Genomic DNA, 27,057 nt, shown 5'->3' with positions numbered 1-27,057 from the left:
CCTTGCCACCCAGGGAGACAAGAGGCACACAGCAGCGACAATCAGAAGCAAACGCAAGTTCTGCCATTCTTCTAGGCCAAGGGCCGTGAACCCACCACGACTTCCGGAGCGGTAACCCGACCTTGGAGGCCCCTGATTGGCTGAGGTGAAGGAGCGGGCGGTGCAAAAAGGGGCTTGTAGATACGCTCCTGCGGGGGCGGCGCCGAACGAAGCCTTAGATCGCGAGATTTTGCTGGTTCCGCATTTTGGGTCTGGAAGGTGGGGGAGGAGTACTAGGCGGGTTCAGTTGCTCACGCCCGCTTGCGCCGGCTCTGCGTCGGTTCCACCCGGGCTTGGGGCTGTGGCGGCGCCAGCTTCGGCTGTCCGCCGGCTTTGGACCTTCGGCTCCTTCCCGGTTCCGCGCGGACTCCGAGTCCTGACCGCGGCGGGGGCCAGCGGCCCCTCCCCTCCGAGGACAGAAGATGAGCTTCCTCTTGTGAGTGTGACCGGGGCTCCAGGGCTGAGTGAGGGCCGAGGGCCGGAAGGGGCGATGGGGCGCCTGAGGCGAGGGCAGTCCCCCGGGCCGGGGTAGGGGTGCCGGGTGCTTGCTCTGCTAGCGCTCGGAGTCTTGGGGGAGTCTGGGATGTGGGTAGAAACCGACGGAGGTGAAGGTCGAGGCAAAGGAAGCGGAGCGAGAAGGTTGGGGTGTAGAAAGGCCCCGAGGCCGGTAGCGCCTCGAAACTTTTCCGCCCGAGTGCGCCTGAGGGCAGAGAGACGATCCGGGGCTCCAGATCTCTCTCAAGTCCCCAGCCTTTTAGTAACGATGCATGCTGACTAAGCTTTTTATTCCACCGTACGCCAGCTTTATTATCGTCAGGATTAAATTACCCCCGCGGAAAAATGCCGCCCCTGGAAAATGTGGGAGTGTCTCTAAAGTTAAGCTGCGGCCTTTGCATACAGTTCTGATTCAGCCCGCTTTGTGAATTTGTGTAATTAGCTAACGTCTTTTTAACTCAGTAGAATCCTGTTATAGAGATAGCTGTTGGACCCAAATAAGCCTTCAAGTGGGAAAAGTTTGTAAATTCTCCGATGATTCTTAAGCACATTAACGTTTGGAAAGCATTGCTGTAACACCTTTCTTCCCTCGAGTGGCCCTGTCTACCTAGTGTACTGCTTAAATATGTATTGTATGAGCGAATCCATTTTTAGTTACGGGCATCACCCACATACTTGACATCTAAGTGTATCATAACCAGAGTTCACCCCGTTTCTTACTGTGAGAAATTTGGATTCTCTTCTTTGCTGTTGTAAAATAGGATTACAAGAAATATCTTTGACTAACAATTGCTTTTCCCCTCCTTTGGATTATTTTTTTTAAGCGAATAGCGTTCAAAGTGTGATTACTGTATCAAAAAATCTGATTTATATTTTAATTGAAAGTTTCCTTATTACCAGAACAATCCCCCCCATAACCAGTCTTTTTCTTATGTTAATGTTTAGTTAGTGGTTGGTTTGTGGATGCACAGTTCTTATTTGTTTTTTGGACCTAAATATGGCTCTGTTTATTTCTTTTAAACTTTGTTTTGTTGATAGACAATTGAGTTTCCGCTTTTTGGCTATTGTGAATTATTATGCTATAAACTTGTGTATAGATTTTTGTTTTGGATCTGTGTGTTAATTCTCTTGGAAATTTCCCCACACCCTCTCTAGCACTTGTTAATTGAATTTTTGATTATAACACATCTTAAGTGGATGTGAAATGGTATCTCATTGTGATTTTAATTTGTTTTCCTTAATGATTAATGATACTGAGCACCTTTTTGTGTGCTTATTGGCAATTTGTGTATATTCTTTGAAGTAATAGCTATTCAAACACTTTGACCGTTTTTTAAATTGGCTTGTCTTTGGTTTTAAGTTGTAAAAATTCTTTATCCTGGATATAAGTCCCTTAATCACACCTGCGTTTTGCAAAATTTTCTCCGATTTTGTAGATTCTTTTCACTGTTTTGATGGTGCCATTTGAAGCACAGACTTCTTCATTTCCATGAAGATGAGACATCTTTTCTTGCTAGTTTTCCATATTTAGCTTCCTGTCATTCACAGCTTGTTTTTTTTGTAAAGGGCCATTCCCTCTAATGTAATGCTTCCCTATTAAATTTAGCTCTTTATTATGTTAAACACAAACTTCTCATGTTTGATTTTTATTGTTTTCATAACTCCTTTCTACTTAACAATCAGTCTTATTTAAAATTCAGATTACTCAGGTAAAGTGAAATTCCTCAGTCTTATTTCCTTCCCTTCCTGGAAGTAATCACCAGTATCAGTTTGGTGGGTGACGTTTTCTATGCATTTACAAGATAGACTTCTGTACATGTCATATTGTAATATGTGTGACCATGTATTGAAATCTATCTATGTGAAGTCATGTAGCTCTGTCTTCTTAATTGCCATATGTATTCCACAATATAGATGTGTCATAGCGTTTCTCTACTAGTAAGCTTTAGGATTGTTTCCAGGTTTTTCACTATTAAAAACAATCTTGGAAAACACATCTTTATCCATATCAAGGACAGATACCAGAAGCAGAAGGGACGGATTGAGGAGCATTTCACATCTGTTCATTTGTCATTGTTTTTCTTTCTGAATTATATAATCATCTCTTTAGCCCATTTTTCTAAAGCCTTTTTCTTAACCAATTATAAAAGCCTTTTATTATTTAGTTCATACTTTGTAGTATGTGTTACAAGTGGTTACAAGTGCTTTTTTCCCCCTGAATTATGGAAGCTTTAATTGTTAGAAATCTGTCCATTTTTTTCTGAGCTTTGTGTCATATTAGGAAGACCTTATGAATGGTGTGAGATAGGAATAAAAGCTTACTTTGCCCCTCCAAAACCAGTTATTTTCCCTGCCATAAATTCCAAATGTTAGTGATTCTTCTGTAGTTTGCTTTGATGGCACCACAAGTATTTTGATACAGAAAACTGGATTTTTAAGCTATAAGAGCCTTAGAACTACCACTCTCGCAGCACTGCTTTCTGTAGATGAAAACAGGCCAAAAGGAGGTTAGGTTTCTCAAGTCATCACAGAGTTAGTGGCAGATCAAGAACTAAAATCCAGGTTTTTTCTTCTTTTGGTTAGGTTGCCCTTTCTGCTTCATGCAGCTTAGTAAAATTGCCCTCTATATGAAATTGTGCTGCTATTCCTGTTTCTGTGTAGGGGAAGCTTTTTTAAAATTTTAAATCTTTATTGTGCGTTGCCCACCCCCACATCATCACCCTTTTCAGGAAATGTTTTTTAATTTCAAAACAATTTATATGCCTAAAATGGTCATTCTGTGTCCGGTCCTAAAAATTGATATACTCTTACTTTTAACCTAACAGTAGTAGCCGCTCTTCTAAAACATTCAAACCGAAGAAGAATATCCCTGAAGGATCTCATCAGTATGAACTCTTAAAACATGCAGAAGCAACTCTAGGAAGTGGGAATTTGAGACAAGCAGTTATGTTGCCAGAGGGAGAGGACCTCAATGAATGGATTGCTGTTAACAGTAAGTTTTTTAATAACTTTCAACATTACTACTTGATAAGATTTTGCTAAAATCTCTTTGTTAATGAATTTTCTTTTATGCGTGTGAGTGGAAGTCACTCAATTGTGTCCAACTCTTTGCGACCCCATGGACTATACAGTCCATGGAATTCTCCAGGCCAGAATACTGGCATGGGTAACCATTCCCTTCTCCAGGGGATCTTTCCAACCCAGGGCTTGAACCCAGGTCTCCTGCATTGCAGGCAGATTCTTTACCATCTGAGCCACCAAGGAAGCCCTTTTGAGTGTAAGTATCATAATAAAACAGACTATCTGTGAAGAAACATGTAAGTGCAGATACATCCAAAGTGTTTGCTCTTCAGGGTGTAGTTGTGTGGTTGAGTAGAGAGACTGAGGAGAAATGAAGAGTGCTTTAGGGTAATCTCTGAGAATGGTCTGAATTGCCGAGTAAGGGCAAATGAGAAATTGATAAAATTTCTGCCTGTGATGGACATGACTTTAGGGATCCATCTTCACAGTTGTGCCCCCCTCCCAGCACCTTTCATTTGCCGTGTATACAGAAAAGTCAAGCGTAGTTGCGTTGGTCAGTCACTTGATTATTGTGACTTTGGAGTAGTCAGAAGGAAATTGAGAGACTGGGAGAGAGCAGAGTGATCCATGAGCTGAAAGTCACTCTGAATTAGGAAAGTAAGGGCATGACATGGGAGGATATGCTGAGATTGGAGCATCATTTTGGAGTCCATCATTTTTGCAATCTCAGTTCAGGATGATAGGGTTTAAGTCTATTAGGAATTTTTGTTGTTCCAGGAATCTTTAAAACTTTTTGATGGAAGTTTTCAGACATACAAATATAGAGAAACTAGTAGAATGAATTCCTAGGTATCTGTTATCCAGTTTCAGCAATTATCAATTCATGGCCAGTTGTGCTGTTTCTATACACTACCCCGATTATTTTGAAGGAAATCCCAGACATATTTCTGTGATAATGAAAATATATATCTTCATTATGGCCATTTAGCACTTGAAATGTGGCGACTGAGACTGAAAGTGAATTTTAAATTTAACTTCATTTTAATGTAAATTGCCCTGTGTGTCTAGTGGCTACCATGTTAGTACAGATTTGGAGCTTTGGTCAAATTCAGGTTTGATTTTGGTCAAATTCAGGTTTGATTTTGTTTAAGACTACTTCTCAGATGGTGGTACATACTTCCAACAGTGTGGATGCTTTGTTGATAATCATCGCCTTGGTCAGTGTGGTCTAATAGGAATATATTGTAAATTATAAATTTAATTTAAAAATTTCCAGTAACCACATTAAGAAAAATTTTATTTTCCTCAACTCATTAAAAAATGTTATTCATATTACTAAGAGGGAAAAAACAAAACAAGGTGCAGAACTATATAATGTGTTTTCTTTTGTGTTACATGGGATAAGGAAACTTACAGGGCAAGAGACAGAACAAATTAGTAGTTAGCCTGTGTGTAGGAAGGAAGTTGGAATGATTGGGATTTGATCTTTTTAAAAATTATTTATTTATTTGGGTGTGTTGGATCTTAGTTGTGGCATGCAGAATGTTTCCTTGCCGCTCATGCAAGCTTCTCTCTAGTTTTGGCACATGGGTTCTAGAACTCGTGTGCTCAGTAGTTGCCCAGTGGCATGAGGGATCTTATTTCCCTGACCAGGGATTGAACCTGCATCCCCTGTATTGAAAGGTGAATTCTTCCCTGGACCACCAGGGAAGTCCCTAGATTTTTTTCTCTATATATTTTTATCTCTCTTTTGTTATGTGAACCATGTTAAGTATTATCTATTCAGAAAAGACCCCCTTTTTATAGTCTTATTCAAATCATTATCCTATTCTTTTTTAGATTTTTTAATTGAAGTATAGGGGATTTACAGTGTTGTGTTAATTACTGCTGTACAGTACAGTGATTGTTATACAGACATATATTCAGTTATGTACATGTTTTTTATATTTTTGAGTATTATTTATCATAGGATATTAATTCTCCCTACTATACAGTAGGCCAAATTTGCCTGGAAAATTCTGAAAGAGATGGGAATACCAGACTACCTGACCTGCCTCTTGAGAAACCTGTATGCAGGTCAGGAAGCAACAGTCAGAACTGGACATGGAACAACAGACTGGGTCCAAATAGGAAAAGGAGTACGTCAAGGTTGTATACTGTCACCCTGCTTATTTAACTTATATGCAGAGTACATCATGAGGAACGCTGGGCTGGAAGAAGCACAAGCTGGAATCAAGATCGCCGGGAGAAATATCAATAACCTCAGATATGCAGATGACACCACCCTTATGGCAGAAAGTGAAGAGGAACTCAAAAGCCTCTTGATGAAAGTGAAAGAGGAGAGTGAAAAGGTTGGCTTGAAGCTCAACATTCAGAAAACAAAGATCATGGCATCTGGTCCCATCACTTCATGGGAAATAGATGGAAAAACAGTGGAGACAGTGTCATACTTTATTTTTGGGGGCTCCAAAATCACTGCAGATGCTGATTGCAGCCATGAAATTAAAAGACGCTTGCTCCTTGGAAGGAAAGTTATGACCAACCTAGATAGTATATTAAAAAGCAGAGACATTGCTTTACCAACCAAGGTCCGTCTAGTCAAGGCTATGGTTTTTCCCATGGTCATGTATGGATGTGAGAGTTGGACTGCGAAGAAAGCTGATCGCCGAAGAATTGATGCTTTTGAACTGTGGTGTTGGAGAAGACTCTTGAGAGTCCCTTGGACTGCAAGGAGATCCAACCAGTCCATTCTAAAGGAGATCAGTCCTGGGTGTTCATTGGAAGTACTGATGCTAAAGCTGAAACTGCAATACTTTGGCCACCTCATGCGACGAGTTGACTCACTGGAAAAGACTCTGATGCTGGGAAAGGTTAGGGGCGGGAGGAGAAGGGGACAACAGAGAATGAGATGGCTGGATGGCATCACCGACTCGATGGACATGAGTTTGAGTGAACTCCCGGAGTTGGTGATAGACAGGGAGGCCTGGCGTGCTGTGATTCATGGGGTCGCAGAGAGTCAGACACGACTGAGCGACTGAACTGAACTGATACAGTAGGACCTTGTTGTTTATCTGTTCTATATATAAGAAGCTTACAAATGCTAATCCCAACTTCTGCCCCATCCTTCCTCCATCCCCTCCCCCATCCCTTGGCAACCACCAATGTGTTCTCTGTGTGTGGTTGGTTTCATAAATAGGTTCATTTGTGTCATAGCTTAGTTTCCATATATGTGATATCATATAGTATTTGTCTTTCTCTGAGTTACTTCACTTAGTATGATAATCTCTAGGTCCATCCATGTTGCTGCAAATGGGATTATTTCATAATTTTTTTGCCAGGGGGAGCCAGCATGCAGGATCTTAGTTCCCCAACCAAAGATTGAACCCATGCCCCCTTCTTTGGTAGCACCTAATCTTAACCACTGGACCACCAGGGAAGTGCCATATTTTGTTCTTTTTATAGCTGAGTAATATCCCATTGTATATATGTACTGCATCTTCTTGATACATTCGTCTTTGGACTTTTAGGTTGTTTCCATGTCTTCGCTATTGTGAAGCGTGCTACTGTGAACATAGGAGTGTGTGTATCTTTTTGAATTATAGCTTTGTCTGGATATATGCCCAGGAGTGGAATTGCTAGATAATACGGTAATTCTATTTTTAATTTTCTGAGAAACATCCATAATGTTTTTCACAGTGGCTGTACCGACTTACATCCCCACCAGCACTGTAGGAGTGTTCTCTTTTCTCCACATCCTTTCCCGCATTAGTTATTTGTTGACTTTTTAATGATGGCCATTCTGACTGGTGTGAGGTGGTACCTCATTGTAGTTTGATTTGTGTTTCTTTAATAATCAGTGATGTTGAACATCTTGTTTGTTGTTGTTTCTCATCTTTATTTATTTCTTTGTTTCTGGCTGCACTGGGTCTTTATTACTGTGTGTGGGCTTTCTCCACTGTGTGTGGAGAATGGGGCCTACTTTTAGGTGCAGTGCACTGGCTTCTTACTGCAGTGGCTTCTCTTATTGCCTCGCACTGGCTCTGTGACGCACAGGCTTCAGTAGTTGTGGCACATAGGCTTATAGTTAGGCATGTGGGGTTTTCCCAGATCAGGGATAGAACTGGTGTCCCCTGCATTGCAAGGCAGATTCATAACCACTGTACCAGCAGGGAAGCCCCAGTGTTGAACATCTTTTCATGTGTCTGTTGGCTATCTGTGTATCATCTTTCATTCTGAAGGAATCTGTTGGCCTTCTTCAGCCTTAGATTTTTCTTTGAGACATACTGCTCTAATCAGCCAGTCTCAACCTTTTGGTTCCAGGATCCTTTTATTCTCTTAAAAATTATTGAGAACCCAAAGAGTTTTTAATTGTATGTGTTGTGTTTAATGATCCTGTGTTAGAAATTAAAACTGAGCAATTAAAAATATTTATTTTAAAATTCATCTAAAAATAGCAATAATAAACCCATTACATGTTAACATAAATGTATTTTTATAAAAATAGCTATTTTCCAAAGTAAATGTTAGTGAGAAGCATGGCACTAGTTGCACATCTCATTTCACATCTGATGGCTGGATTCTCACACTTGCTTCTGCATTCAGTCTGTTGTGGTGTCACGCCATGGAGCCTCTGGACAGCTCCACCGTGCCTCCTACTAGAGTGAGAATTCAGAGCAATTAAAATGTTTCTGACCTCACAGTTTCCCCTGTGAAACAGGGGATCTCTGGACCATATTTTGAGAACAGACCAATAAACCAGCACACCATCTAGGCACATTCTTTGTTTTGAAAGAGTATTACTTTCTTAGAAAACATGACTAATTTAAGAGGAAAGTTTATAAGTGTGGGGGTTTTGTATAAAATTCCTTTTGACATGGTGGAGCTTTTTTATTCATTTGTTTTTTAAGAAACTTGGAAAAGCCCTAGTTGCGTTTAGGTAGTGTTTTAGACAGGGAACTGAAACGTTTTAACAAATCCTTCCAAGGCTTATGTGGTTCTCTCTGCACAAAGCAATATGTTTCAGTCAGTTAAGCCTGAGTTTCGTACCCGCTTCCTCTTCTATTTTCTTCCAGTTCTAGCTGAAGCTTTTTAAGGAAGTACTCCTTGACTGTCTCAGCTTCTCACGATGTTACCTTTTCTCTGAATTCTTCTAGCACTTTTTGTTGGCCTTTGGATGGTCTCTTCTTACATGCTGTATTATCCCTCTCTTGATTTTGTCCTTTTTGTTAGCTAGAGACTCTAGAACAAGGTACTTTATCTCGTGTATTTTTTATGTCTTCAATATGCACTGGATCTCAATTTTTTATGATAAATTAGATTTTTTACTTGCCTGATATAGCTTAAACACCTCCCTCACAGTATATTCATAATACTTTTCTTCTCTTTCCTAACACAAATGGTATTGCCTGGTTGAGACTGATAAGAAGGTATGGATTTTCATTTGCTTGGATATCATCAAATTGTATATTTTAATGTAATAATTACCTTTAAGTTAGAATTTTTGGTTTTTTGTTTTTAAATTTATTTTTAAATGATACAAAGATGAGCATTTTTAATGATAAAAGGTACAATTCACAAAGAAGATAGACATCATTAACCATTATACACCTAACAACAAAGATACATAAAACAAAAATCAGAAGATATATAAGGGAAAAGAAAAAATATATAATCATAATGAGACATTAATATTTCTCTGAGAATATTTTATCAAGTGCAGAAAAAATAAGAATAGGAGCATCTTGAATAATGTCATTAATAATTTAAATATTGTAGATTTTATTTATATTAATTTGAACATTTCATACAAAGATAGGCACAATAAAGGACAAAGATGGGAAGGACCTAACAGAAACAGAAAAGGTGGCAAGAATACACAGAAGAACTGTATAAAAAAGCTCTTAATGACCCAGTTAACCACAATGATGTGGTCACTCACCTAGACCCATTCATCCTGGAGTGTGAAGCATTATTATGAACAAAGCTAGTGGAGGTGTTGGAATTTAAGCTGAGCTATTTCAAATCCTAGAAGATGATGCTGTTAAAGTGCTGTGCTCAATATGCCAGAAAATTTGGAAAACTCAGCCATGGCCGCAGGACTGGGAAAAGTCAATTTTCATTCTAATCCCAAAGAAAAGCAATGCCAAAGAATGTTCAAATTACCGTACAATTGCACTCATTTCACATGCCAGCAAAATCCTTCAAGCTAGGCTTCAGCAGTATATGAACTGAGAACTTTCAGAGGTACCAGCTGGGTTTAGAAAAGGCAGAGGAATGAGAGATCAAGTTGTCAACATACCCTGGATCATAGAAAAAAGCAGGGGAATTCCAAACATACATCTGCTTCATTGACTATGCTAAAGCCTTTGACTGTGGGTTACAACAAACTAGAATGTTCTGAAAGAGATAGGAGTACCAGACCACCTTACTTGCCTCCTGCAAAATGTGTATGCAGAACAAGAAGCAACAGTAAGAGTTAGACATGAACATTGGACTGGAATCAAGATTGCTGGGGGAAATATCAACGACCTCAGATATGCAGATGATAACCACGTTAATGGTAGAAAGTGAAGAGGAACTGAAGAGCCTCTTGATGAAGGTGAAAGAGGAGAGTGAAAAAGCTGGCTTAAAACTCAACTTTCAAAAAGCTTTAAGAACATGGCATCCGACCCTATCACTTTATGGCAAATAGATGGGGAAAATGTGGGAACAGTGTCAGATTTCATTTTCTTCGACTCCAGAATCACTGCAGATAGTGACTGCAGCCTTGAAATTAAAAGATGTTTGCTCCTTGGAAGAATAGCTATGTCAATACTAGACAGTGTTTTAAAAAGCAGAGATATCACTTTGCAGACAAAGTCAAAGCTATGGTTTTTCCAGTAGAGATGTGAGAGTTAGGCCATAAAGAAGGCTGATCGCCGAAGAATTGATGCTTTTGAACTGTGGTGCTTGAGAAGACTCTTGCAAGTCCCTTCCGTCAAGGAGATCAAGTCAATCAATCCTAAAGGAAGTCTACCCTGAATATTTGTTGGAAGGACGAATGCTGAAGCTGAAGGTCCAATACTTTGGCCACCTGATGCAAAGAGCTGACTCATTGGAAAAGACCCTGATGCTGGGAAAAATGGAGAGCAGGAGGAGAAGGGAGCAACAGAGGATGAAATGGTTGGATGGTATCAATGGACATGAGTTTGAGCAAACTCAGGGAGTTAGTGAAGGACAGAGAAACCTGGTGTGCTGCAGTTCATGGAATACAGAGTCGGACATGGCTTAGTGACTGAACAATAACAATCTTATATTCTAAACAAATGTATTTAAAATTTTGTATCTCATACATTGTTACTAAATGTTCAGAGGACATTTATAAAAACTGGCAAAAAGATAAACATTACTAAATTTCAGAAAGTACATTTTTTTTTGTGATCTAGTTATATATGTACACATTAATTTTGGAATTGTTTTCCATTATAGATTATTACAAGATATTGACTGTATCTTGTAACACAGTCAGTAATCCCTGTGGTATACAGTAAACTTTTGTTGCTTATTGCGTATCTTTTTTTTTTTTTTTTTATTAGAAATCTAGCATTCGGGAGCCTGGTAGGCTGCCGTCTCTGGGGTCACACAGAGTCGGACACGGCTGAAGCAACTTAGCAGCAGCAGCAGCATTCTATTCATGCTGAATCAAACAAGTAGAATCAAACTAAACCAAGTCAAACAGGCTAAAGTTTTTAGTTAGGTAAAAATTCAGAAGTTTTCTAAAATTTATATGTTATACGCATTATATATATGAATACGAGTTTTCTACTATGTTTGATAAAGGCTTGAGAAAGAAAAACTTTTTTAAAATGATGGAAAAGTTGGAAAACATTAAATGAAACGGGAGCACTGAATATGAAATAGAAAAAGTGAAACAAACTAGATAAAAGAAAAATTTCCTCATATGATCCAGTTGTTTTTAAACATGGTTGCTCATTAGAAACATATCTGGAACTCTGGCGCAAAAAAAATCTATACCTAGTTATTTGTATTTTTCAAAAAATTCCAAATTCTGATAATGTATTGGATTTTAAGACGTGATTATAGGTTTTCCTATTAAATGGTAATTTTGGTGATACAGAATTCTGTTATTTTTCTTTTGACCAATCATGATACAGTGGTATTAAATGAGAGTTACATAATCACAATAGTGGGAGATGTTTATCAATTTTGACAATCAATAGCCAGACAAAAAAGATAATTACAATTGTAAGCCATAATGGGGACATGATTAACCTAAGAACATAATTACATACAATTTGAGGGGTCAAGCAGAGTGATGTGGTAAATGGAAGTACATACATGCACATGTTTTCATCTACCCAGCCAGTCTGTCTTTTTGTTGTGCATTTAATCCATTTACATTTAAGATAATTATTGATTATATATGATCCTGTTACTATTTTCTTAATTGTTTTGGGTTTATTTTCTGTAGGTTGGTCTTTTCCTTCTCTTGTTTCCTGCCTCGAAATGTTCCTTTAGCATTTGTTGTAAAGGTGGTTTGGTGGTGCTGAATTCTCTTAACTTTTGCTTATCTGGAAAGCTTTTGATTTCTCCATGAAATCTGAAGGAGAGTCTTGCTGGGTAGAGTATTCTTGGTTGTAGGTTCTTCTTTTTCATCACTTTAAATATATCTTGCCATTCCCCTGTTTTACATAGAGTGTCTGTTGAGAAATCAACTTGATAGTCTGATGGTAGTTCCCTTGTATGTTATTTGTCGTTTTTCCTTTCTTGCTTTTAATGTTTTATCTCTGTCTTTAGTTTTTGTCAGTTTGATTACTGTGTGTCTTGGTGTGTTCCTCTTTGGGTTTATCCTGCCTAAGACTCTCTGTTTTCCTGGACTTGGTTGACTGCTTCTTTCCCACGTTAGGGAAGTTTTCAGCTATTGTCGCTTCAAATATTTTCTGTTTCTTTCTCTCTCTTCTCCTGGGACCCCTATAATGCGAATATTGGTGCGTTTAATGATGTCCCAGTTTTTTCTATATTCTGTTCTGCAGCAGTGATTTCCACCATTCTGTCCTCCAGATCATTTGTCCGTTCTTCTGCCTCAGTTATTTTGCTGTTGATTCCTTCTAACATATTATTCATCTCTGTTCTTCAGATCTTCTAGGTCTTTGGTAAACATTTCTTGCATCTTCTCAATCTTCGTCCTCCATTCTTTTTCTGAGATCCTGAATCATTTCCACTATCACTCTGAATTCTTTTTCTGGAAGGTACCCTGTCTTCATTTAGTTGTTTGTATGGGGTTTTATGTTGTCCCTTCATCTAGGACATAAATTTCTGCTTTTTCATGCTAATTAACTTCCTGTAATATGGTTTTTGTTTTAGTTGCTGGGGGACTGTGATTCTTCTTGCATCTTCTCTCTGCCCTCTGATGAAAGAAGCTAAGAGGCTTGTGTAAATTTCCTGATGGAAGGGAATGGTGGTGGGAAAAAGTGGGTCTTGCTCTGGTGGGCAGGGCCGTGCTCAGTAAAGCTTTAGTTCAATTATCTGCTGATGGGAAGGGTTGTGCTCCCTCTTTGGAAGCTTTTTGGCTTGAGGCAACCCAGCACCCTGGGTTTTATAGGCTCTGTGGTAAGGTTTAATGGTGAACTCCTAGAGGGTTTACGCCAAGGAGGACCTTCCAGTGCCACCGACACTGTAATGAGCCCCTGTTGACCTACGCCTCCTCAAGAGACCCTCCAACACTAGCAGGTAGTTTTGGTTCAGTCTCCCATGGGGTCACTGCTCCTTTCCTCTGAGTCTGGTGCACACAAGGTTTTGTTTGTGCCCTCCAAGACTGGAGTCTCTGTTTCTCCCAGTCCTGTGGAAGCCTTGTAATCAAATCCTGTTGGCCTTCAAGGTCAGATTCTCTGGGATTCCCAGCCCCTTTGTTGGATCCCCAGGTTGGGAAGCCTGATGTGGGGTTCAGAATCTTCACAATGGTGGGAGAATTTCTTTGGTATTATTCTTCAACTTGTAGGTCACCCACCCAGTGGCTGTGGCATTTGATTTTATCAGGATTGTGCCTCTCCTACCATCTCGCTACAGCTTCTTCTTTTTCTTTGGATATGGGGTATCTTTTGGTAGGTGCCAGCATCCTCCTGTCTATGGTGGTTCCATAACTAGTTGCAATTTTGGTGCTCTTGCAGGAGGAGATCTAAGTGCACGTTCTTCTACTCTGCCATCTTGAACTGGAAGCTCAGTTGCCATTAAGTTATTAATATCTATAATATTTTCCTGCTTACAGGCTGTCTAAAAGCTTAGTATATTAAAAATAAGTATATTAAAGTTTACTTAAGGGAGTTCCCTGGTGACTTCAGTGGCTAAGACTCTGAGCTCCCAGTGCAGGGGGCTCAGGTTTGATCCCTGGTGAGGGAACTAGATCCCACATGCTGCAACTAAAGATTCCACATGCTGAAACTAAGACCTGGCACAGCCACATAAATAAATACATTTTTTTTTAAGTTTACTTTAGGTGTGACAATTAAAGAGAATTTATACTGCCCCTGGATTGTTGAATCTCCTGAGGATTCTTGACTGACTCCTCCAGTTGAGAGATCTGATGTTTTATTGTGTTTACGTGGACATTTTAACAGAATTCTGTTATTAATTTTCCAGCTGTGGATTTCTTCAACCAGATCAACATGTTATATGGCACTATCACAGAATTCTGCACTGAAGCAAGCTGTCCAGTCATGTCTGCAGGTCCCAGGTACTTACACTGGCTGTTATATAGGTATTTGAATTACTAAATAAAGCTAATCACCAATTGATATAAATTAAGTAGTAAAGACTTGTTTTTCTTAACTGTTTGCTTGTGAAAACAAAAGCTTACTTTTAACCTTTTAGTTATTAAATACTTTGGTATGTGTTTCCCAGTGTTTTGATTTTTTATAATTGCATTGTAGTAAGTATGAATGTTCAGTAGGATCGAAAGTTAAGAAATTTAGCTTTATCTTGCTTTTACAAAAGTTATTTTTTCAATTTTGTTAAATTTATGGTTTTGTTTCTGTTTTTTAAATTAATTTCTTAGTTTGACCCTTTAATATTTTATTTTTTTCATTGTGTTTATTTGGTATTAATTATTGCAAATTGTGCTGCTTTAGTTACCTGGCTTAAAGATGCTAGATTAAAATTTTTTGACTGTAATAAATTTCTAGAAATATTGACAAAGAGGTAGAACCCTTTATCACCCACAAGATTAAGATGTTATAGAATTAACGTTTTAGTATCCTTCCAGTCTTTTTTCCAATAACAATTGATTGCTTTTATGTGATGATAGATGCTATTAAGATATTTATCTCTTGGGAAAAAATAGTCCTTTCTGAATTTGCTAACGTTTTTACATAAAGGTGAAAACGATCCCCAGTGAATTTGAGTTCTGTTTTTATTACATTATTTTAGGAGAGATGTTTTTTATTTTGTGAAGTGTTGTTTTAGTCCTCAAATTTCCTATCTTTGGCTTAAATGATTCATAAAGTGAAGTTGTTTTATTAATCATTCTAGCTTAGCAAAGGTGAAGTAGAAAAAGATGCATGCATAAGATTTATTCTTTAGAACCCTCTCAAAAAAACAGGGTTTTGTAATCTTGGCTCTATTGATAATTACTTAATGACCTACAAGCTCAGAATATGGAGGATCCATCAGCACCTTACCCACTCCTCAGCACCCTCTGTCTAACTGATAGGAACTCAGTTCCTTGGCCTTTCTCAGGGCTGTGTTGTAAAACAAATTCTGGCACAGCCACCTGCCATACTGTCTTTTTCTTTTCCATTTATTACCATCATATTTCAGAATATTGTGTAAGTTCAGCCAGCCCTCCATATCCATGGTCCCTCTGCATCTATGGATTCAACCAACTGTGGATCATAGTATTTGCTATTGAAAAATACCTGTGTGTAAGTGGACCTGTGTGGTTCAAACCCTTGTTGTTTAAGGGTCAGCTGTCTTTCTGCAGGGAACTCCCAAGTAATCTTCAGTAGAACTTTGGTTAATTTACTAAAATTATATGTGTGTGTATGTGTGCATGAACACACTTAGCAACTTAGACAAACTGTGAACCTATTATGATTATAAGTTGCAACATGTTGTAAAACTTCTTTCTCTCCAGATACGAATATCATTGGGCAGATGGTACTAATATTAAAAAGCCAATCAAATGTTCTGCACCAAAATACATTGACTATTTGATGACTTGGGTTCAGGATCAACTTGATGATGAAACTCTTTTTCCTTCTAAAATTGGTGAGTTAATGTTGTAGAACTGATATTCTTTTTAAATGATAAATGTTATATTCTTTTTAATGCACTATTAGTGTAACAAAATCTAATAAAGACTGCCAGATTTCTCTACAAAAAGGTTATAGATGTATACTCCTTCCAGCCACGTTTGTGTCTGCATGTGTTTCCTCGTCAGTACTAGTTGCCTCTCAGTTTTTCATCTTTTCTAAAATGGGTAAATAAATTTCTAGTATAGTGTTCATTTTACAAAAATATTGAAAAGATGGAGCATTTTTTGGTTTACTGATCATTGTGTGTTTTCTGTTTATATCCTTTGTGTATTTCTTTATGTTAAGGATATATTAGATCTTTGTTGTGCATGTTGTATTTTTCTTCAGGTTGCCTTATTGACTTATTTTGTTTATGAGGGTTTTTTGGCTATGTATGGACCATCCCCATGGAAAAGAAATGCAAAAAAACAAAATGGCTGTCTGGGGAGGCCTTACCAATAGCTGTGAAAAGAAGAGAAGCGAAAAGCAAAGGAGAAAAGGAAAGATATAAGCATCTGAATGCAGAGTTCCAAAGAATAGCAAGGAGAGATAAAGCCTTCCTCAGCGATCAATGCAAAGAAATAGAGGAAAACAACCGAATAGGAAAGACCAGAGATCTCTTCAAGAAAATTAGAGATACCAAGGGAACATTTCGTGGAAAGATGGGCTCGATAAAGGACAGAAATGGTGTGGACCTAACAGAAGCAGATGATATTAAGAAGAGCTGGCAAGAATACACAGAAGAACTATACGAAAAAGATCTTCATGACCAAGATAATCACGATGGTGTGATCACTCACCTAGAGTCAGACATCCTGGAATGTGAAGTCAAGTGGGCCTTAGAAAGCATCCCTACAAACAAAGCTAGTGGAGGTGATGGAATTCCAGTTGAGCTATTTCAAATCCTGAAAGGTGATGCTGTGAAAGTGGTACACTCAATATGCCAGCAAATTTGGAAAACTCAGCAGTGGCCACAGGACTGGAAAAGGTCAGTTTTCATTCCAATCCCAAAGAAAGGCAATGCCAAAGAATGCTCAAACTACCGCACAATTGCACTCATCTCACACGCTAGTGAAGTCATGCTCAAAATTCTCCAAGCCAGGCTTCAGCAATACGTAAACCGTGAACTTCCAGATGTTCAAGCTGGTTTTAGAAAAGGCAGAGGCACCAGAGATCAAATTGCCAACATCCAGTGGATCATGGAAAGAGCAAGAGAGTTCCAGAAAAACATCTACTTCTGCTTTATTGACTATGCCAAAGTCTTTGACTATGTGGATCACAATAAACTGTGGAAAATTCTGAAAGACATGGGGATACCAGACCACCTGACCTGCCTCTTGAGAAACCTGTATGCAGGTCAGGAAGCAAGAGTTAGAACTGGACATGGAACAACAGACTGGTTCCAAATAGGAAAAGGAATATGTCAAGGCTGTATATTGTCACCCTGCTTATTTAACTTCTATGCAGAGTACATCATGAGGAACGCTGGGCTGGAAGAAGCACAGGCTGGAATCAAGATTGCTGGGAGAAATATCAATAACCTCAGATATGCAGATGACACCACCCTTATGGCAAAAGTGAAGAGGAACTCAAAAGCCTCAGTGCAAGAGGAGAGTGAAAAAGTTGGCTTAAAGCTCAACATTCAGAAAACTAAGATCATGCATCTGGTCCCATCACTTCATGGGAAATAGATGGGGAAACAATGGAAACAGTGTCAGACTTTATTTTGGGGAGCTCCAAAATCACTGCAGATGCTGATGGCAACCATGAAATGAAAAGACGCTTACTCCTTGGAAGGAAAGTTATGACCAACCTAGATAGCATATTAAAAAGCAGAGAAATCCCTTTGCCAACAAGGTCTGTCTAGTCAAGGCTATGGTTTTTCCAGTGGTCATGTATGGATATGAGAGTTGGACTGTGAAGAAAGCTGAGCACTGAAGAATTGATGCTTTTGAACTGTGGTGTTGGAGAAGACTCTTTTGAGAGTCCCTTGGACTGCAAGGAGATCGAATCAGTCCACTCTAAAGGAGATCAGTCCTGGGTGTTCATTGGAAGGACTGATGCTAAAGCTGAAACTCCAATACTTTGGCTATCTCATGCGAAGAGTTGACTCACTGGAAAAGACTGATGCTGGGAGGAATTGGAGGCAGGAAGAGAAGGGGACGACAGAATGAGATGGCTGAATGGCATCACCGACTCGATGGACATGAGTTTGAGTGAACTCCGGGAGTTGGTGATGGACAGGGAGGCCTGGCATGCTGTGATTCATGGGGTCACAAAGAATTGGACACGACTGAGCAACTGAACTGAACTGAATCTTTGCCTTTATGATGATTGGATTTTAATACAATGATCAGAAGGGTCTTTCCTACTTAAAGATCATAAAAACATTTGTCGATGCTTTTGTTTAGTACTTTTGTGGTTTTGTTTTTAAATCTTGTTCTGTCAGGAATTTTTTCTCAATGCTCCTCTTACTTTTTGCCCAATTATAAATGCTAGTCAGTTTGTCCGGTACCATTTATCAAATGCATCGGTCTTTTATCCCCTAATTTTAGTGTGTGTACAGCAAATTGACATATGTTTTGGAGTCTTTTAATGTCTTTATTCTTTTAGAAATTCCACACTGTTTTAATTACCATGGCCGTGTATCTTTGAACATCTTGTTGGGCTAGTCTCTCTTCCTTGCTCTTCTTTTTCAGAATACTCACGGCTATTCTGGAAAGTTTGTTCTTCCACAGAATTTATAAACATTTTGTCAAGGTAAAAAAAAGACCTGTGAGATTTTTTTCTAAGATTTCATTCAGTTTGTAAATTAATGTAGGGATTCTTGTTCTCTTGACAATACTGAGTCTTTCTATCCAAGAACAGTGTTAATTATTTCTTATTCCCTCTTGGAAAAATTCTGTATTTTACTTTAGTCCTTCAAGTTTCTTAAGTTTATTCATAGGCACTTAATGTTTTTATTGATAATCTGGTTTCTAACTGGTTATCGTTTAGTATATAGGAAAGCTGTTGATACATCTATTAATTTTATAATTGACCATAAGTTTTTATTTCTTTTGGATTGGGTCTTGAGTTTTTAAACTTTATAGTCCCATCAGACTAAGATAATTCTAATTTCATCTATTCTTTTCTGATAAATATACTACTTGTGTACTCTTAACTAATTGCAGTAACTAGTACTTTCAGAACAGTGCTGAGTAAAGGTGATGAAGGCAGACATCCTTTTCTTTACTTTCATGTAAGTGCTTCTAGTATTTCAGCATTAAGCAGGAATCTTACTTTTGGTTAGAGGTTTGTGAATTTTTAAAAATAAAATTGTAGGGTTTTATCAGATGCTCTTCTATTTTCTGTTGTTGATCATAAGGTTTTCTCTATTTTTTTCAATGTTCTGCTGCAAGACGTTTCTTTTTTTCTGGATATTTTGATTAAGATTTTTGCAGCGATATTCATGGATGTGATTGATCCTTGTCATTTTCAGTATAGGGTATCTAATGAACAACATATTGTTAGATTCTGTCATGTCTGTTTGGCTTGCTATAACAAAAAGTACCAGAGACTGGAGGGCTTATAAGCAATAAAGATGTGTTTCTTAACTTCTGAAGTCTGGAATTCCAAGATCAGAGGCCAGCATGGTCAGGTTCTGTATAGGTCCTATTCCTGGTTTACAGATAGCAAAAAAAACAGTCTTTTTATTGTATCCTCACATGGCAAAGAGGGAAATCATCTCTGTTTCTTCCTATATGGGCACTAATTCTAGCCAAAGGGGCAGAGGCCTTATGGCCTTATCACCCCCAAAGGCCCCACCTCTTAATACCATTGTCTAGGGTGTTAAAATTTCAATATGATTTTGAAGGAGGCACAGAGCCTGCAGTGTGGGAGACCTGGGTTTGATCCCTGGGTCAGGAAGATCCTCTGGATTAGGGCATGGCAGTCCACTCCAGTATTCTTGTCTGGAAACTCCCCATGGACAGAGGATCCTGGTGGGCTACAGTCCACGGAGCTACAAAGAGTTAGACACAACTGAGCAACAGAGTGTTCGTGCGTGCACACACACACATTCAGAACATAGCAGATTCCTTTTTGAAATCTAATCAGAGGCTTTCAGAAGAAAAATTTATGTCATGTTGTTATATTTGGTCTGTTTGCTATTGGTCAATTTTTCTGTTCTATAAAGCCTTTTGTTTCCTTTCTCATAGATCCTTTATTGTGTATTGGCTGTACTTGAATGTTAAATTCAGCTTGGAAAGTGCTTAGATTAAAATAAATCACTTTATTTATCTATCAGAGTCTCCCTCTTATGGAGGTAAAGAATACTTTTGTCATTGTTCTCTTTCTTCAGCTTCCCAATTCTTCAATATTTTATTCTAATGTTCTGGAATTATTTCCCCCTTCATTAGACTATTATCTAGGTCTTAACTTAACGCCAGGATTGATTGTTTTAGACAAAACTTGATTGTTACTCATTTTTAAGCTAATATATCTGGCTTATTAATATTCTTTTTAATAGCATGGTGCCCATCTGTTAATTCTGAGAGAAAAAGGATTTGACTTAAAAATCCATCTTTTCATACATGAATATAAGACCAAGTCCAGAAAAACATGTCCATAAGTGTGAAAAGGCAAGTTGTTACAAAGACTGGGGATGAGGGATGGAGGAACACATACATATACATCAGCTTACAAGAGCAAAATACACTAAATTTCAAACTATTCAGGACTGGTGGAGAAGTCAAGGGTACAGAATGCAGGGAAGGAGCAAGTGTTTTAACTTTTGTTTTCTGAAGCATGAGAGAAAAGGATGTGTTCAGGAGTAGTACAGTGTTACTAGGCCAGCTGTTCTGGGTCATTTTGGAAGCAGTGGCCTCCTTATGTGTTTGTTAACTGTGCTCAGCACCTGTTGTTCTGTCTTCTGTACCTGTTTCCTAAGAAACATTAATCTTGTCAACCAAAATATTCAGGAGTGCAGCCAGTCGTATCCCCACCTGCACTGCTTGGAGAGAGATGACAAAGATCTTTCCCAGTTCTTTTATGAGGAGATATTTATTTTCTTTGAAAAATAGGGAGGTGCCATTCTTCTCCTTAAAGTATTATTCCTCTTCTTACACTATAGGAAAATGGAAATAGCACTTTAAAAAATTAAATGTAAAGTTGGGGACGCCTAGTCTAAGAAGGAAGACTAGATTTTCAGAGTACTTCAGAAGATAAAATATTTTTTATTTGTAGACAGTAGATAATAATGACTCAAGGTGTGCCTTTTTCTTTTGCTTGGGAAAGTTTCCAGTCCTGGTTGAGTGTGTGTGTGTGTAAAAAATCTTTTTAGAGTTATAAATTGCCAAAAGTAAAAATTTTCTGTTTATAGTCTGAACTGTAAATAGAACTTCCTGGGATTCCCTGGCAGTCCAGTGGTTAAAACACGCTTCCAATGCAGGGTGTTCGAGTTCGATCCCTGACTGGAGAGCTAAGATTTCCAACAGGCTGCATGACGGAGCCAAAGAAACAGGAAACTAAACAAACTTGTTGCCGTTATTTTTGGGAAGAAATTCTCCAGTATTAAACAAGTAAAATTCACCTCTGATTCAGCATCATCTTCCATCACTTGTCACTTGTGCCTACTATTGTAAGGCAGTCAGTGAAAGCGTGGTATGAGGATACCTCACATACTTAGGTTTGGGTGGTTTTTTCCCTTGCCCTTTTGAAAAATATATGTATGGATAGAAGCTTGTATTGTGAATTTGTGTATTGGAGTTGTTCATGGCATTGTCTAAATTTTTCTGCTATTTATTTTCCTCTTACTGATAAAAGACTGATTGAGACATATATATATTACAGGTGTCCCATTTCCTAAAAACTTTATGTCTGTGGCAAAGACCATTCTAAAGCGTCTGTTCAGGGTTTATGCCCATATTTATCACCAGCACTTTGATTCTGTAATGCAGCTGCAGGAGGAAGCCCACCTCAACACCTCCTTTAAGCACTTTATTTTCTTCGTTCAGGTAAGTTGAATTGCATTGAATTTGGTGTGTCCTTTGACATGGATGTATTTGAATTGGTAATTAATAAAGAGTATTTATAGTGTCTTATTTATAGATATAGAGGTAAGCATGTAGAGTTCTGTTTTATTACCTTTTTCTTGTTTGTTTCTATGATGTACATAACAGAATAGAAGGCATCACCCCCATATGGGGCCTTTTGCCTCTGGAGAGACCTGCCCCTGGTCTCTGATTGGAATATGACATGAAGCACCAAACACCCAGGAAGCTTGTCAACACCCTCGTGTCCCATTGCCACTGCTGAATAAAGGGATGCCGTGGGAAAAACATCTAGGGTTGTGTCGTTTCATGAGATGTCTATGCCTGGAGGATAAACTTTTAGAAGAACTCGTTAGCTACTATCTTGAGTTAAGTTTCCAGAAGTCTATTTCAGGCCAAATCTTACAAAGTTAGCAGCTAGAAACGTCACAAAGAACCACCCCCTTCAGAGGTGTGGCCTATTTCCTTATGGGCCCTTAGTTGGAATTAGAACTTTCTAAAGCTGAAACTCCAATACTTTGGCCACCTCATGCGACGAGTTGACTCACTGGAAAAGACTCTGATGCTGGGAGCGATTGGGGGTAGGAGGAGACAGGGACGACAGAGAATGAGATGGCTGGATGGCATCACCGACTCGATGGACATGAGTTTGAGTGAACTCTGGGAGTTGGTGATGGACAGGGAGGCCTGGCGTGCTGTGGTTCATGGGGTCACTAAGAGTCGGACACGACTGAGCGACTGAACTGAACTGAACTGAAAGTCAAAATAATTCACATTGTTTGAAAAAAATGATCAAAGAATAGGGATTCCTTAGCCTAACTTTCAGTTCAGTTCAGTCGCTCAGTTGTGTCCGACTCTTTGCGACCCCATGAATCACAGCACGCCAGGCCTCCCTGTCCATCACCAACTCCTGGAGTTCACTCAAACTCATGTCCATCGAGTCGGTGATGCCATCCAGCCATCTCATGCTGTCATCCCCTTCTCTTCCTGCCTCCAATCCCTCCCAGCATCAGTCTTTTCCAGTGAATCAACTCTTCGCATGAGATGGCCAAAGTATTGGAGTTTCAGCTTTAGCATCAGTCTAACATCCGCATTTAGCCTAACTTTAGAAATATATAATTCTTTATGCAAATATAATTATATCTCTCTATAGATATTTTGATGGGAAAACCAGTAGCTTTTATAGTAGATATTATATATCTAATTCTGTGTCCACACAGAGGAGAATGTACTGTGCTTTCTTTTTTGTCTCTCTCAGAGATTGTTCCCTGTCATAGATAGGATGTAGATGTAGGTATATGGAAGTAAGAGGTCCACTGCCCCAGAGGAGGCCACTATCTATTAAGTCCCTTGTATTTTAAAATAGGGAGTAAAAATGATCCTATTTTAAAATATTCATGGAGATTATTTAATCATTCTTTTGGATTTCAGAAAGCTAGAGTTGGGAATCCTTTCTCTGAATGACATAGTTTTAATTTTAGATCTGTTTTTTTAATTTTATTTTTCTTCTTTTTTTAGGAGTTTAATCTGATTGATAGGCGTGAGTTGGCACCTCTTCAGGAATTAATTGAGAAGCTTGGATCAAAAGACAGATAAATTTTTCTTCTGGAACAGTTACCTTCTTGCTTCATCTACTGCTAGAGCTATCTCATTGCTTTCTGTTATAGACTAGTGATACAGACTTTAAGACAGGACAAAAAGACACCAATTGTCTGTGTCTACTGATAAAATTGTCCCAAAGGTAGGTTGGCCTAATACCTTCAGAGAGAAATTCAGGACATGGCTGAATTTGAGGCACTGTATGATCACTGCTGTTACTACCACAGAGTCATTTTTGGTTGTAGTATATGAGGACTGACTTGTAGTTTATTAGTTTACTTATTCATTTACTGAAGAAGATGACTGAAGTCTGACTCAGGTAACAGCATGATGGATATAAAAAATTTCTACCAATAATTTATTAACAAGCTTCCAAAACAAATTTCCTAATAATGCAATCAGATCAGTTTTATTCTGCTTTTATTTTACAAATAGAAGAGGCATTTGAAATTTTCTTTAGATTGAAAACATTTGTGTCACTTTGGATAACCTTTTAGTTTGAAGTTTGTATGCTAGTGTTTTTATAGGTTATATACATGTATTTTTTTTCAAAATCCATGATTGCAGTTTAAATCATCATAAGACATGATATGGGAGTAACCAGAGCTATTTCTAAAATGACTTTATTTTTTAATCTTTATTTGGGATTTTATTCACAGCCTATCTAGATTTTTAGTGTGTATCAAAGAATTTTTTTAAGGCATCTAAGAATTAATTGTCTTGCAGATTTTTATTTTGAAAAGCTTCATTCAGATTAATTTTAATATGTAGGTTTTGGCTGAGAAGAAGACGACTTCCAAAAAAATTATAACAAATTTTGGTCTCAAAAACCATTACTTTCATTCATGTTTTTGGTTTCAGAGGCCTTGAAATTTGGATAGGAGAATAGAAGAAAGTACTCAAGAGTGCGTGATTATTTTGAGTTTTCCTTAAAATAGAAACTACTTCTATGTATTTTTATTGTGTCTTGAGACTTAGTTAAGAGTAGCATAGAAATGCATGAACTTTATCCCAATAAGGTTAAAACATAAGGAAAAACATAATAAAAAACTTAAAGGTGTGCACAGTTTATAACCCCGCTGAAAGTTCGGTGTACTACATGTTCTTTAATGTGTGTATGTATGTGTGTGTTGGGGGTAGGAGGGTATATGTTTAAAGGAGACAAAAATGGGACAAGTGAAAAAAACTTCATTCTGTTAATAGTCAAAGGATCGATTGGCGTTTTATTCTGTTGTAATTGTTTTTGTACCAAAACTTGAAATTATTCTGTTGGGGTAAAAAGAGTCTCCTTTAGTGAAGAAAAGATCTAATTTTCTTTCAATTTTTCAGATATAGACTGTTTGAAGTGTATTGAGGCACAAATATCACTAAAGACTTGCCAGACTGGCAACACTTGAAGGTCATCAACCTTTGTTTCAGAGCTGTGATTTTTTGCAAAGTACTCACCGTGTTCCTTGATACCTTTGGTTAAGGTTAAATTTGAAGGTTTTTTTGTTGTTTATTTTTATTATTCTACTAGATTGTAAAGAAAAAATGACTGAGAAACTCCATTTTTGTAATAACTCAATTTCAATAAATTCTTGAATATATATAGAATTTTAAAGGAAACAAAACATTTTACCTGATTTAGGCTGAAACCATACATCGTTGTTTTGGGAAATAGTGGGAAAATCCCTTATTAAAAAAAGTCCTCTATGAAACATTCCATAATCCTCATTTTAAGATTATCCAAAAGAACCATCAGGCATTCTGTATGTTTATGTTGATCATTTCCAAACAAGAAGGTTTTTTAGAATGTTAGGATGTTACTGCCTCTTGACTTTGAACATTGTTGTTTGAACATTAATTTAAGTCTGCTAGGAATGAAATATTTCTCAAGTAAGATTGTATTTTTATCATTTCTAATATTTCAGGTATCATCAAATAAAAGTGTTCTTACTTTCCTTCATTATTTTCAGTGGTAGAAACCCTCCCTCTCTTCATGACTTAGAGTCCTAAAACTAAGTAACGAAATTAACAGTAGTAGAGACAGCTTAATAATGGGACATAAATTTTAAAATTTGTTGGTAATTAAGAATTCAGGTAATTCAAAATGTCCTTTTTTAAAAAAATAAAAGCAATACCAAAAAGAAAAAGCATTCCCAGTTAATCTGGCTTAACCAGCAATGCAATCAAACATTAGTGTTAACATTATTTATTTACATCCAAGGCCAGGAGTGAACAGGAGAGATGGAGCAAAGGGCAGAGAACATGGAGAAGATAGCACCTTCTTGGCTTGAGGGGTCAGTCTTTCTTTGACTCCTCTCAATCTTGATTTGTCTCCCGAGTAACACTCACTCCCCAGGCTCCTCCTAATCAGAAGTCCTCTCTCAGTGTCTCATCACTGCTCTTCATACCCGACTAAAATCATGGGTTGGATAGTACTTGCTGAATTATGCAGTTAATCCTATGGTGCTTTAATTTCCAGGCCTTTAAAAAAAAAACTTTTGGACAATGATGTGCAGATTTTTGTTTAAATAGTGAAACTTCCTTGTACTACAGTTTTTGTATTGACAACCAAATGGCTCCCTTATTCTTTGCCAAACTGTGAAAAAAGTGGTTTTTAGTAGGCTGCCAGTTAATAAAGTATTTCCTTTCATCTTAAGACCTGTAGATCCTTAGCTCATGTAGCTGCCTACTTGAGAAATGTACATCTGTATTCATCATGACATTAATAACAGCAAAAGGATAGTTTTTCTAGTAGAGCAGAGGCAAGAGGCTCAGTCCTGGTGGTGATGTTAATTTTTCGGATATTTTTGAGATTCCTTGATTATGCTGTTTGGTCCTCTCTCTGAGCAGTGAGGGCACATTAGAAGTGGAGAAGCTTCTGAACATTACATCATTGCCTCATACACATAAACCAGTCCCAAAGAGTGTACGTCCTAGGAATTTGTTCCTGAGCAGCTTTAGTCATGCTGCTAGTGTCACCTGTGCCTGATGATAGGAGTCTGTCTCTGCTTTCTGTAGAATTCTGGCCTGAAAATACTAGCTGGGACACCAAACTAAGCAGCTTCAACAGGGACATTGTTTCCTCCTAATACCAGTTCAGTAACTGGATTTGGTTTTTAACTATTGTACAATTCTGGCAAAGAGGGAAAATAGTAGCTCCTCAGTCTTCCTGTGCTTTTGCATTAGATTTTGATATTTCAGACTGTAATGGGCTTTGGGGGATGATATTATCTGTGGTAGCAGTAATTTTACTGAAGCAACTGCATTGAAATTCACTTGGATTTTCTCTCATCAGATTCTGTTTCAAACAAGTATTCTGTAAATCCGAATGGATTACCAGTGTGCTATAGATTTATTATAGGACAGCATTCTATGTTTGGTCTACATTGAAAATAACTTGCTTAAGTTAGTCTTGGTTATCTAAAATATTTTTAAATGTTCTTTACATGAAAATTTATTTTGTATTTTTAAACCTTTAGGGGCTTTATCTATTTTTCTAAGTCGGTTAACTGTACTTTTTTAAAAAAGTGTTTTGTATCTACTTTTGTAACTTCATCAGAATAAAATATATTGAAAGAAAGAAAGGATTGATGAAA

At 38.0% G+C, this 27,057-nt stretch overlaps 1 protein-coding gene across 1 annotated transcript; it reads left to right on the top strand.

Annotated features, from left to right (window-relative positions):
- The first annotated feature begins 232 nt into the window (after nt 1-232).
- On the top strand, nt 233-27,057 carry MOB1A (MOB kinase activator 1A). Its single transcript, XM_055399914.2, has 6 exons — nt 233-475; nt 3,360-3,526; nt 14,191-14,284; nt 15,683-15,816; nt 21,675-21,838; nt 23,393-27,057. The coding sequence occupies exons 1-6, from the start codon at nt 462-464 to the stop codon at nt 23,468-23,470; spliced, it is 651 nt and encodes a 216-aa protein (XP_055255889.1). The 5' UTR covers nt 233-461; the 3' UTR covers nt 23,471-27,057.

This window comes from Moschus berezovskii, chromosome 11 (genome assembly GCF_049115385.1).
Source record: "Moschus berezovskii isolate FMDL1 chromosome 11, NW_MosBer_1.0, whole genome shotgun sequence".
NCBI classification, from domain to species: Eukaryota; Metazoa; Chordata; class Mammalia; order Artiodactyla; family Moschidae; genus Moschus; species Moschus berezovskii.
This window is presented reverse-complemented; position numbering and strand designations above follow the sequence as displayed.

Bases quoted from the DNA above. Each gene is read 5' to 3' on its own strand.
- MOB1A (XM_055399914.2), top strand. The intron at 14,285-15,682 runs GTACTTACACTG...CTTTCTCTCCAG, and splicing joins GTCATGTCTGCAGGTCCCAG to ATACGAATATCATTGGGCAG. The intron at 15,817-21,674 runs GTGAGTTAATGT...TATATATTACAG, and splicing joins TCTTTTTCCTTCTAAAATTG to GTGTCCCATTTCCTAAAAAC.